This window comes from Epinephelus lanceolatus, chromosome 8 (genome assembly GCF_041903045.1).
Source record: "Epinephelus lanceolatus isolate andai-2023 chromosome 8, ASM4190304v1, whole genome shotgun sequence".
NCBI classification, from domain to species: Eukaryota; Metazoa; Chordata; class Actinopteri; order Perciformes; family Serranidae; genus Epinephelus; species Epinephelus lanceolatus.
Genome location: NC_135741.1, coordinates 31,199,277 through 31,211,406, shown reverse-complemented (window position 1 = coordinate 31,211,406; position 12,130 = coordinate 31,199,277). Strand labels below are relative to the sequence as shown.

At 42.1% G+C, this 12,130-nt stretch overlaps 1 protein-coding gene across 1 annotated transcript in view; it reads left to right on the top strand.

Annotated features, from left to right (window-relative positions):
• Nucleotides 1–113: 113 nt before the first annotated feature.
• The window catches only part of slc26a6.1 (solute carrier family 26 member 6, tandem duplicate 1), a 30,243-nt gene continuing 18,226 nt past the window's right edge, over nt 114–12,130 (top strand). The window contains exons 1-13 of the mRNA XM_078170195.1: nt 114–453; nt 596–735; nt 1,841–1,951; nt 2,255–2,403; nt 3,298–3,462; nt 5,421–5,573; nt 6,371–6,453; nt 7,590–7,737; nt 9,214–9,327; nt 9,527–9,604; nt 9,865–9,960; nt 10,098–10,204; nt 11,590–11,659. Coding sequence (XP_078026321.1) covers nt 308–453; nt 596–735; nt 1,841–1,951; nt 2,255–2,403; nt 3,298–3,462; nt 5,421–5,573; nt 6,371–6,453; nt 7,590–7,737; nt 9,214–9,327; nt 9,527–9,604; nt 9,865–9,960; nt 10,098–10,204; nt 11,590–11,659 — 1,560 coding nt within the window. The 5' untranslated portion in view covers nt 114–307. The remainder of the gene's footprint in view (nt 454–595; nt 736–1,840; nt 1,952–2,254; nt 2,404–3,297; nt 3,463–5,420; nt 5,574–6,370; nt 6,454–7,589; nt 7,738–9,213; nt 9,328–9,526; nt 9,605–9,864; nt 9,961–10,097; nt 10,205–11,589; nt 11,660–12,130) is intronic.

The following is a 12,130-nucleotide window of genomic DNA, read 5'->3' as shown; positions in this document are numbered from 1 at the left end:
GGCTGTAATGTGCAGAGTTCAAGGCTGTTCTCAACTTTCCCCGACTCACGTGTGAGAGTTCGTAGGGCTGTGTGCGTGTATGAACTCTGTGTACTCACACAGCTTCGGGCCGATACAGGTTAGGTTGGCCCCTCTCACCGCTCTGGTTTGTTTTGGTTACCTACACAGTTACTACTACTCTTCTTTGTCATGTAACTTCATACACACATTTTATACACATAAAGTGCAAGAGGAACATTAAACACCCAGTACTGTGGCAGGAACAAAGTGAAACTTAACTGCCAGTAATCTTTGACACTAATTTCAGATGGACAGCATTGAGCAAAATGGCCTTCCTCACTTCAGGCAGCCTTATCTCGCTGTTGCCCTGGACGAAGCTCAGCTGGATGTCCTCGGTCAGCGGGTAGAAAAGAAGTCTCTGTCAATTTTGGAGAGGTTGAAGGCACTATGTTGGTAAGTCAAAGGATAGATTGAGTTTTGGGCCTTTCTGTTAAGGCCTTCAGATAGTTTGTAGGTCTAACAGATGATTTAGACCCTTTATCAGAAGCTCTATGACCTTAAACAGTGTGTGTCTATGTGTGTGTGTTTTCCCCAGGTGTTCTGGTACCAGGTTGAAGAGCTTCCTGCTGGGCTTTTTCCCTGTCTTGTCATGGCTGCCTCGCTACTCCATCAGAGAAAACGCCATTGGAGACCTGGTGTCTGGAGTCAGTGTTGGGATCATGCACCTGCCACAGGGTGAGGATGCTGCAACAAATGATAATCACACAATGTATAACACACCCACTGCAGTACTTTGCAGTGGGCCTACAGGTTCTGGATTACTCAGCAAGGGGCAAAAGACCACAACACACGATGAGTTAAAATGCTCAGTTTATCAAACAAATACTTTCAGTCAAAAGAGCAAAAATGCCTACGCTCATGAGATACTCTAACCTCTCCTATATGAAAGTCAGTGTCAGCGTCCTATTAAGCAGGGAAGGTAGGGGGACAATCCAAGTCCAAGGATCAGCTGTGTCTCAGGTCTCTTACATCCTCAGTCCATCAACAACTTAACTGACCTCTTTGAGCCAACCTCACAGACAAGACTGGCAAAGCTTCAGGCTTCAAGAAACCCCAACGCTGCCTTTTGACAGCAGTGTCTTGAGCAGACCCTTGCCTGTTACAAATTAGTCTTTACAGGTTTAATAAGTTGAAGGAGAGTTATTATATATCAACATGTAGGTGCAAGGTTATCAAAAGACTGCAAACATGAAGAAAAAGTAGCACCTGCGCACTTCCTCTGTGCAGGAAAAGTTTAATAAAGACAACTTTTCAATCCTACTTGGATCTTGGTCTGGTCAAAATGGACATCACCAAAATCATTTTGTCTGACAAAGATCCAAGTAGGATTGAAACATTTTAATTAATATTTTGTGGCATGGAGTAAGCATGCAGGCTTTACTTTTTCCTCTTAATAGCCTTTAAACAACTACAAGCTGCCACAACAACATCACATAACTTGCTGCAGGTTAGAAGGATGCAAGTTAAGAGTGCACTCATATACATGTATCTCTGGATAATAAATACGTTCACAGAGGGTGACAACTACAGCTGCAAAGATGAGGGATACTTTAACAGTTTGCAAATCTTTGAGTTTATTGTTTTATCTAAACAATGACCAACTGTCATGTGTTATTACCCTAAGTATGTTGTAGCCTACCTTGTAGTCCTCTCCCCCTTCTTTTCCTACTTCCTTTATCTGGCGGAGTCAGTGAACCTTGGTAAGAAGAGAATATTTCACGGTTGTTGCTTTTAATAATAAACACTAGCAGCTCAAAACTTGTCTTGTCTTCTTCCCCAGGTATGGCCAACGCCATGTTGGTAGGAGTTCCTCCAGTCTTTGGTCTCTACACTTCTCTCTATCCTCTGATCATCTACTTCATCTTTGGCACCTCCCGACACCTCTCCATTGGTGACTGTCTACCTTTATTCTGGAAGGGCATCCACATATAGAAACAGTCTGATGCAGTCTTCTTATTGGCACAAAATACCTTCTAGTATCTTCTAGACACATAAAAATCTTGACGTAGTTGCGTGATTTTTACTGTAGCAGTGTAATCAAAGGTACAATATTCTGCTGTGAGAGAATTCTCCACTGTGAGAACGTGGTTCTTACAGTAGAAGTCTGTGTGAAGGTGAACACCAAATAGTCATGAACCAGGGAGGGAGTAAAGGGGTTTAGTATACAGTTTGTGTGTCTGTTTATGTGTGACAGGTACTTTTGCCGTCCTGGCCATCATGATTGGGTCTGTGACAGCCAACGTGGAGTTGCTTAGCGACGGTGTTGAAGAGAGTCATATTAATGTGGAAGTGGCCAAAGTAAACGTGGCTGTACAAGTCACCGTCCTCTGTGGCCTCATACAGGTACACACACACACACACACACACACACACACACACACACACGTTAGACAATACATGGACAAACAGAATGCACAGGCTCACAGGCCCTGTTCAGACCCTGGTATTAACATGTGTCATCGGCGATTGGATCACAAGTGGACAGTTCTAAGTACAGTTGTGAATACAACTCATTGCGTCATTATTTAAAAAGTGTGGATGCTAAGGTGTCCTGGGCCACATCCAATGACCATCTACTCGGCCGACGTACTTGCTTATCTGATGTCTCTCCAGATAAGAAAACTTTCTGTTGCTCACTGCCATTACAGGTTAGACGCAGTGCTGAAGGACTGTTTCCAAAGCTGCTGTCCTCCTGGTGATCGGTCAGTTCAATGTCTACCTTGCTGACACAAGCTAACACAGCAGCAGCTATTAAATGGTCCCAAGAAACTCACTGATACTAATAGCTACTAACAGTTAGCCCTGTCACTATGTGTGCAGGCGGACTCTCACCAAGTGAGATCCAGTCACAAGTGGCCACTCGAGATGCACATAGAAACAGACAGACTAAAAGGTGTCCATTTGTGATCGGATCACCCAAGACACTAACACTAAGTGTAAACGGTTTTACCCCCACCTTTAACCTCTGAAGACAAGCAGGAATTAAAAAGAATTTCATCCAACCACACAACCTGCTCTGTTCACTGAAATGCTCAGTCTTCTTTACTACAAGTCACATCAGGTATCAAAGGAAATATCTGCCCTGAAGCTTTAAAACTATAAAAATGTTGTGTGTCACTCAGAATCAAAGAGGGAGCATTTTGCACACATCTTCAACAATCATATGGGGGTAGACGAGAAGATATAAAGAAAAAAATTAAACTAAATCTGCGTATGTACATGTGTGTGTTCCCTTAGCTCCTAGTGTACCTGCTGCGTGGAGGCGGTGTGTGTCGCTGGCTGTCTGATCCTGTAATCAGAGGCTACACCACAGCAGCAGGCCTGCATGTTATCATCCTGCAGCTGCCTCTGTTGACTGGAATACCTGCACAAAGACACACTGGACTGCTAGCTTCAGCTTGGGTCAGTTGAAACACACACACACACACCCATTCATGTTAGCATGCTTTGACTCTGCTGAAGTATCCTCGGGCAAGACTTTGAAGTCATACGAGTTCCTGTAATGTTGTTATATGGCTGATCCCTGAGCTCTGAAGTCCTCTCTTCGCTCGTCTCTCTGGGTTTTCTTATATGGGTTTAATTCATGAGTTTGCCTGTAAAGCTGAAATGTGCTCCTGAGGATATCTGACAGTGAATGTATAGTAGTGCATTGAATTTTTGTCTGATTAAAGGAAATAAGAAGCACATTTATGCACTGTGGACTTTAGCAGTAGAAGTTGAAAGGTAGTACGTAACGTCTTTTTGGAGAAAGAGTTCTGGCCTATGTGCTCTCATTGGCTGCCACCTGGGGGGTGGTGTACACTGCATGCCAGAGGTTGACGATAATGATGACTTGTGGATGTTTCATCAGACCAGAGGTCATATCTCATACCCTAACTGTGTTTTTGCACCTCACCTTAACCTCCTAGAACCTGAGGAATTTAATAATCTTGGCACATTGCTGTCTTGGCAATAAAAGTGCCTTTCTGACTGCTGCGGGGGCTGCTGCTGTGACTGAGAGATAGTTTTGTTTTTATTTTTGGCACTACAGAGGGCAAATTCAAGGTTGGCATCAAACTCCTCCAAGGATGCACCTTGTCACCTCTACATGGGCAGGATTTCAAGGTGTAGGCTGGGCTTGGCTGCTTATCAGCTGTGCGCAGGTGGTGGTTTTCCTCCAGCTTTACTGGACCATAACTTCCAGTATGCACTGGTGCGGTTTACACCCAAGAAAATCACAATGTCTATGGTGACAGGTCTTCTCCTAAAAAAAAATAGTAATAAAAATGTGGATCTCCACATAGCAATGAGCATACACATATTATTAATCCTTTTTTTTCTCTTTTTTTTTTTAAAAAACATATGGTAGTTATCTGTTATATTTTTGATTTTTAGAGATCCAGTTTAGCAGGAAATATTGGCAGAAATGGAATATAATGTAATAAGTATGTTTTCTTTAGTGTATAGTCACCTGAAAATAAGAACTGTTGTGCTTTCATTACCTTACAATGAGCCGTTTATATCTACATAATGGGAACAGGACCTGGTTCATGGAGTCCGCTGCACCATCATGTTTCTACAGTAGCCCACAATGGACAAACCAATCACTGGATCTCGATAGGGCCAATTTGTGTTTTTGCTTCAGCCACCATAATTAGCAGCTCCTCTGCAATGAGCAGTGTCATAAAAGCAACTGCTTTATTTATCATCTTTACACCTTAAAATAATTGGATCCATTCATTTTGTTTCGCTCCTGGTGAAAACATCCTGAACTCTGGATCTTAAGTTAACAGAGAAAAAAGGTGAGCTCACATTAGCAGGTGCTGGGCTAGCGGCACAGTGTAGGAGAAACACTGGTCCTTAACATCAAACCACTTTTTCAGTGTTTTTACTGATTTAAATTACCGTATACATTTGTTTTGGAGAGAAAGAGACCTCTGTAGATAATTTGGCTCACGGTAAAAGCCTCCTAAATGTGTGGATCAGAAATAAGCTAAGCACACATTAAGTTATCAGAGAAAATAGATGAGTACACATGAGCAGGCGTGGGGCTAGAGACCCATCTGCGACATGCCAAAGGAGAAATTTATTTGTAAAGTGAAACTGCTTTATTCAGTGTTTTTACCTGTTTTAATCACCTGGTCGGTTTGTTTTGGAGAAGAGGAAACCTTTACAGATAATTCAGCTCCCAGTACAACTAAACACTGAGGGAATTCTAACCTGGTGACGTTTCATCTGGTTGCAATCTGCAGTCCTCACCACTAGATGTCACTAAATCTTCCACACTGCTCCTTTTAAGGACTTACAAAATGTCTGAAACTCTGTGTGTGTGTGTGTGTGTGTGTGTGTGTGTGTGTGTGTGTGTGCACATCCTCTTCAAGACTTTAAAGGATGTTCTGCAAGGAGTGACCAAAGCTGTTCCAGGAGTGCTGTCAGTCTCCGCGGTTTCCATGGTGATACTCATCGTAGGCAAGGTGCTCAATGAGCGCTTTAAGAACAAGCTGCCTGTCGCCATACCATGGGAACTTATATTGGTGAGGGACACACACACACACACACACGCTCAGTAGAGTCATGCCCAGATGGACAGATGCCACAGTGATGAACTGATGAATGACTCACTGTTATATAAAAATCAGTTTTTTTATCACCAAAACCACAGATCCCCACATACAATACATATCTGCACCTGGCCACTAATTACTCACCATTCTGTCTTCTAATGAGGCTTTGTTTTATTCAGTTTTTAAAAATATATTTTCAAGCCTCTCAGTGATTTGAGCTTATTTAAAAGTAATTATTGTAACTAAAACATTAAAGTGTGGAGATAATTATGCAAAAGTCACTATGACAAGTGGAAATATTTAGCTTGTTATTTAAAAAATAAAGGTTAAAAGAACTTTTATCATCATGAAATTTCATAACTTTTACATTGTCAGAGAGTGCATTTAACATGGATGGATAAAATCTTGAACCTGTAGCACCATAGCAAGAATTTTACAGTAATGGTATGCTGAGCTTTGGTCTACAAAGATACCAGATTTCCATAGAACCCGTTGCCTGTGAGTTCACGTCATAGTCTGCTCAGTTGATAAATTACAGCGTGTTATGAGAAACTGGCTTCAGCTCACCACCAGCATCTGAAAAGCTTTAGCTCTGTCAGTGGACCGACAGTATCTGATCATGATAATGTGTATGTTTGTGGTTTTGTGTGCATGTGTACGAACAGATTGATCGATCTGACATTTAGATGTAGAATACTGTATATTGCTGTTTTCCAAACAGAACGCTTTGTGCAGAAAATGTCAAGTCCATTGTTTTTCCCCCACAGATTGTCCTGGGCACCATCCTGTCAGTGCAGATGGATCTGGTTGGACAGCACACAGTCCAGGTGGTGGGACACATACCCAGTGGGTCAGTAGAACTGTGTCATTTTCTCATCATTCCCTCTGCTTTTCTTTGTTTTTGAAGACTATTGTGTTGATTTTACTTTGTTGAAGACTTAAAGCAATACGAGTTTAGAGTGAAGTCTACAAAGTATTATTTTATTCAGAGCAGACTGTGACATAGTGCTGCTTCTGAGGAAAAAGTTCAGTTCAAAGCCTTTGATGATTGCCCATTGAAATGAAAAATATTTAAAGGGATAGTGCACCCAACATGAAAATTCAGCCATTATCTACTCACCCATATGCTGATGGAGGCTCAGGTGAAATTTTAGAGTTCTCACAGAATCCAAGGGGAGAGGGGGTACCAACACAACTTCACCTAATCGAGGCTTATGGCGCCCCAGATTCATACGTCCAAACAACACTGCCTCTCTGGGCACCGCGCTCACGTGTGCGCTTGTGCGCGAGACCAGCGAAAGCATGTGAACACACATGAATGCGGTGCCCATGTCTCACGGTCTCACCCAAAGCTAAAAACAGAGTTCAAATGATGTTTTTCCAAACAACTTTTTATGTCGGGGCTTCAGGACACTTGGATCACTACAGACGAGCAGTATGGAGATATTTTGTGGTTTCAGTTATGTGTTTTTGGACATGTGAATCTGGGGCGCCGTAAGCCTCCATTAGCTGGAGTTGTGTTGCTACCTCCTCTCCCCTTGGATCTCTGCAAGTGTTGTGAGGACTCTAAAACTTCACCTGAGCTTCCATCAGCATATGGGTGAGTAGATAATGGCTGAATTTTCATTTTTGGGTGCACTATCCCTTTAATGCATGATTTATTTTATTAGTTCTTGCACATACTGTCTACACCAATATATTGGGAAGCCAATATATTTGTTTGCTAGTTAATATGCCTCCATCATAATATAATTTAAAGCTCTATGAATCTTTTCTCTTCGTGTTTCTGACACTGTGACATTCTAACCTCCCATTCTTCACACTCTTGTTCTCATCATACAAAATAAGCCAGTTAGCTTTATTGTGTTATCCTGGAAAGCTTTAAGAGAATGATTGTAATTCATGGGATGAATCCATTAATGATGCAGTTAATCAAGCTGACTTCTCTTTCTCTTTTTTCTTCCTCCTCCTCCTCCTCTTCTCTAGCCTGTCCTCCCCAGTCCTTCCCTCCCTCCCTCAGGCCAAAGAGCTGTTCATCCCAGCTCTATCTGTGGCTCTGGTCGGCTTCAGCTTCCTCTCAGCCATGGGCTCAGTGTTCGCCAACAAACATAGCTACCAGGTGGACTCCAGTCAGGTATACACATGGCAGTTATAACTCTCACTAACTTCAGCCACACAACTACAAAGAGATTGAAATTCTGTTGTAGGGTCTGCATTTTAGAAATCTGCAAAAAAAAAAAGATATAAAAGTGCATATTATATACAGAGGCATAATCATGATGGAATCTTTTGATTACAGATTGAGATAATGTGCAGAAAAGTGAGAAGAAATAGTTTAAAGATGAACAGTTTTTTGCACAGGAGGAAATTAGTCCTCCAATCTCAGCACAAGTTTTAAAATAATATAGTAATATTTTGTTCTTATGTTGTAAGACAAGTTCTGTATAATTTCTCTGAAGCACTAGAGAAATTATACAGAACTGGCTTGCCCCTCAAGAAAACTCCAAACCACATGTTTCTGGCTTGGAAACTTGTTTCTAAGTGCTTCTGATCAAAAACCCCAGCTTATGTTATAACATGCTCTCAAAACGCTTTTCTAATATACTTTTAGCATACAGTGTTACCGCTGTAATATACAATACATACGATTCATCATATTCTAGACTTGCTGACTTGCTGCTATTAGCCAGACCGTGTCTCTGTGCCTTGTAACTTACTCGTATCTTTAATTGCTCTTGTATGGTTCATATTTTTACTTCTGTTCTTATTTGTTGTTTTGTATTTATCCTTATTTTTTTATATCCCTATTTATCTGTACTTGTTCCCATCTCCGTGCTGCCGCAACACCTGAATTTCACCTCTGGGGATCAATAAAGGCTCATCTTATCTTAACTTTAGACCAGCTCTACACTTGTAACACTGCAGCTAGACCTACCACTGATACACAACATTTCAACAAAGCTGCTGCTGTGATCTGAATGCTGTTGAGGCCTTGATCCACAGCCACAGTGGTGAAGCTGCAACATCCATGTTTTACAGATATGTCCTTTTACTAAACACTTTAGTTAAATCCATGCTCTGGGTAGCTACAGTATCATACTCATGTCTTATGAACAAAAGGCTACTGAAGCTCAAGGGAGTTAAGAGGTGAGTTGTGCTGAGGTTATTACAGTTCTTATTGATTGCCAACACAGATTAGAGGAAAGTCAACAGATTTCTGCAAGGGAAGACGTGCCTATTAAGCCTGAATATATTAAGTTCGGAAATATTGATGAGGCAAAATCATGACTCTGTTCCCAGCAGTGATTCTGACATGGTTTAAAGTGGGCCTGACTTTCCTCACTTACGGTTTTTTGATCCAGTTCCATACTCCCTGGTCTCTGGTTTAATGAGCAACAAACTCAACAGTATACCATCACCTTAAACTTCTCATTACACCTTAAAGACAACCCTTTCAAACTCTGAGACAATACTTCTGGAGAGATTACCCCCAAATATTATTTCAGGGCTTGGACATAACCAACAGGGAGCTCACTCTGGCAGTATCCCTGAGATGGGCTGCAGTCTCAGTGTGTACTTTTCAAATTGCAGCTGTCTGTCTCTGCCTCAGGACCTGCTGGCTCTGGGTCTGTGTAACACCATAGGAGGAATGTTCCAGTGCTTCGCCGTGAGCTGCTCCTTCTCTCGCAGTATGGTCCAGGATAGCATCGGTGTCAAATCACAGGTATCATATTCTGTTCCAAAAGACAGAAATCCCTGAACCCATCTTTGTATTTGCACTGTGTTAAAGACTGTATAGGTAAACTACATCGACTGATCTTTTAATAGAGCTCCTTATACATCTTTTTCAAATGGTCTTTCTCCTCTTTGTTGTGAGTTTTCCTTTACCTATTGTCCCGCTGTGTTTTAATCTCGTGTCTTAGATGGCCAGTTTGATATCAGCTCTCGTGATTTTAACCATCCTGTTGAAGATCGGCCATCTCTTTGAGCAGCTGCCAAAGGTAAAGTGCATGTGAGATAACACATATTATTTATGACCATCATATATGTTGTAAAGCAAGTGCACTAAAAGTTTTTCTCGAACGTTCTCCAGCTAGCATGGCTTCCTGTAAACCACCACAGAATGGTGATAGAATAATAAAGCTTATCAGTGAAGATGTTTTAAGAAATGTCAAGTCATGCTCCATCTGGATGAGACTCACTGTCAGGATGATTCACTTGTCTCAGCCAGAGTTCACTAATGCCTTGCTGTGTGTTCCAGGCAGTGTTGGCAGTCATCATTGTGGTGAACCTGCAAGGGATCCTGGCTCAGTTTAAAGATGTGTGTGTGCTCTGGAAATCTGACAGATTAGACCTGGTAGGCTACACACATACACCCATACACGCAAACATACACACACAAATCCATGTTCATGCTCATAGCATAGACGTATGATTACAAACAGTACTGATTTCCCTCTGATTCTGGTCGTCTCTCCTCCCTCCTCTCTTCAGTTGGTGTGGGTAGCCTCATTGATTTCCACGCTTGTCTTTAACCTGGACCTGGGTCTGGCTGTGGCTGTCGTCTTCTCTCTGCTCACACTCATCTATAGGACACAACAGTCAGTAAATGTCATTTTTCTAGGCACTACATGGGGCATTTTATCTCAATTAGAGGTCCAGTGTGTAAGAACTAAGGAGATTTAGTGGCATCTAGCAGTGAGGATTGCAGATTGCAACCAGCTGAAACTTCTCCTGGTTAGAATTCCTTCAGTTTTTGTTCGTTCAGGGGTTTTTTAACGGGAGCTGAATAACCCGCAGAGGTCTCCTCCTCTCCAAAACTACTGGAGCAGGTGATTCAAACTGGTAAAAACACTGAATAAAGCAGTTTGATGTAACAAATCAGTGTTTCTCCAGAACCCAGTCTCACTCCAAAGTCGTCAAAATCCAGCACTTGGGCAGTGACTTGCGGTGTCAGAAACCAACACAAAAAGGCGTACTAACGTCAGCATGTTATGCCACCGGTTGCCATTGTAGTTTAACAGGGGGAAACGCGGCAGGACAAGGACGAAAGTTAAGGTGACAAAAGTCCAAGTGGGCCAGGCGGGAGGGAGGAGTGTTGGATGGGTCCAACAAACACCGACTTTCACCCAGGAGAGCAGTACCCGCATCCTGTAAAATTCTAAAGCCAAACCCTGTACTTTTTTCCTAAACCTAACCACCATAACCACATGCATTTTTCTTTGCCTAAACCTGACCATGTGTATTTGTTGTTGAAGGAAAAAAATGTCAGTTGGCAGCAGCAGCCGCAGTAGGCGGCTCATCACGCTGCGTTCACGGACGGAGCGCCACAGGAGGTCATTTGTCCCAACGGCCATCAGACTTTTTAACAGCACAGTCGAGGGCAGGGGCCCCTGACCTGGGCACTGGTGTCCGCCTCCTCTCCAAAAGGAACAGTTAAAACTTTGGACTAACTAACTTTTTTTCTAACTCTCTTGTCGTGGAGGGGCTGCAAACTAAGGAGGCCAATGTGAAAAAGCAAATGGTCCTATCTAGAACCAGTGTTTGGTTTGTCTGGTCTGGGCTACTGTGGAAACATGGCGATGCAACATGGTGATCTTGTGGACAAGGTCCCGCTCACTATGTAGATACAAACAGCTCATTCTAAGGTACCGAAAACACAGCGATTCTTATTTTCAGGTGATTATACATTAAGAAATCCCACATATTATATTATATTCCTCTACTGCTACTCCGAAATCCTACACGGTGGACCTTTAAAGATCAGTATCAGCGTAACATAGGAGGAAGGGTGTTTCTTGTTGTTTAATCATTTTGATATGAATCTGTATGTGTCAAATGGATATTGTGCAGATTTCTGACTCATTTCATCATATTTTTCATACATATTATAAGTTTTGTATTCCCTCCCCCCTCTCATTCGTCTCCCAGGCAGACGTGCACTCTCATTAATATTCCCGTCTTTCATATTGTCCTCGTCCTCCAGCTCCTCCACTGTTGTTTTGGGTCGTATTCCTGGTACAGACTGTTACAGAGACGTGGGACTCTACACTGAGGTAAGCTCAATCTGTCTCACAGGTCTCCTGACAATAAGTCTTCGAAAAAAATCTGTTTCAAAAAATTTGTTTAAAGTTGTGTAAAGTTAAGTCCCAGGGTAATTAGGAGAAGACTTGAAACATAAAAACACAATGTTTTGACTCCCGTCTCTGTATTGTCATTGTGCTGTTATTTCCCTGTTCTGTGTTATACTCTTGGTGAGGAACATGGTGTTACAGCTTTTGAAATGCTTTCAGAACGGTTGTTAACATTCAGAAGATGCATGACGTTAATTACCTGGCAGCAGCTATTTGTATCCAGTCAATCAATTACAATCAGTAACTCACTAGAGCTCAATAAGCGTTACCTAAACTCATACCTCAAAACTTTCTACTCCCTCCTTTCTACGGCCTCAACACATCTCGAGTCTATCATCACATTGAATTTATGTTATGGAAGTTATGGACCTCCATTTTGTCACAGCAGGGTAC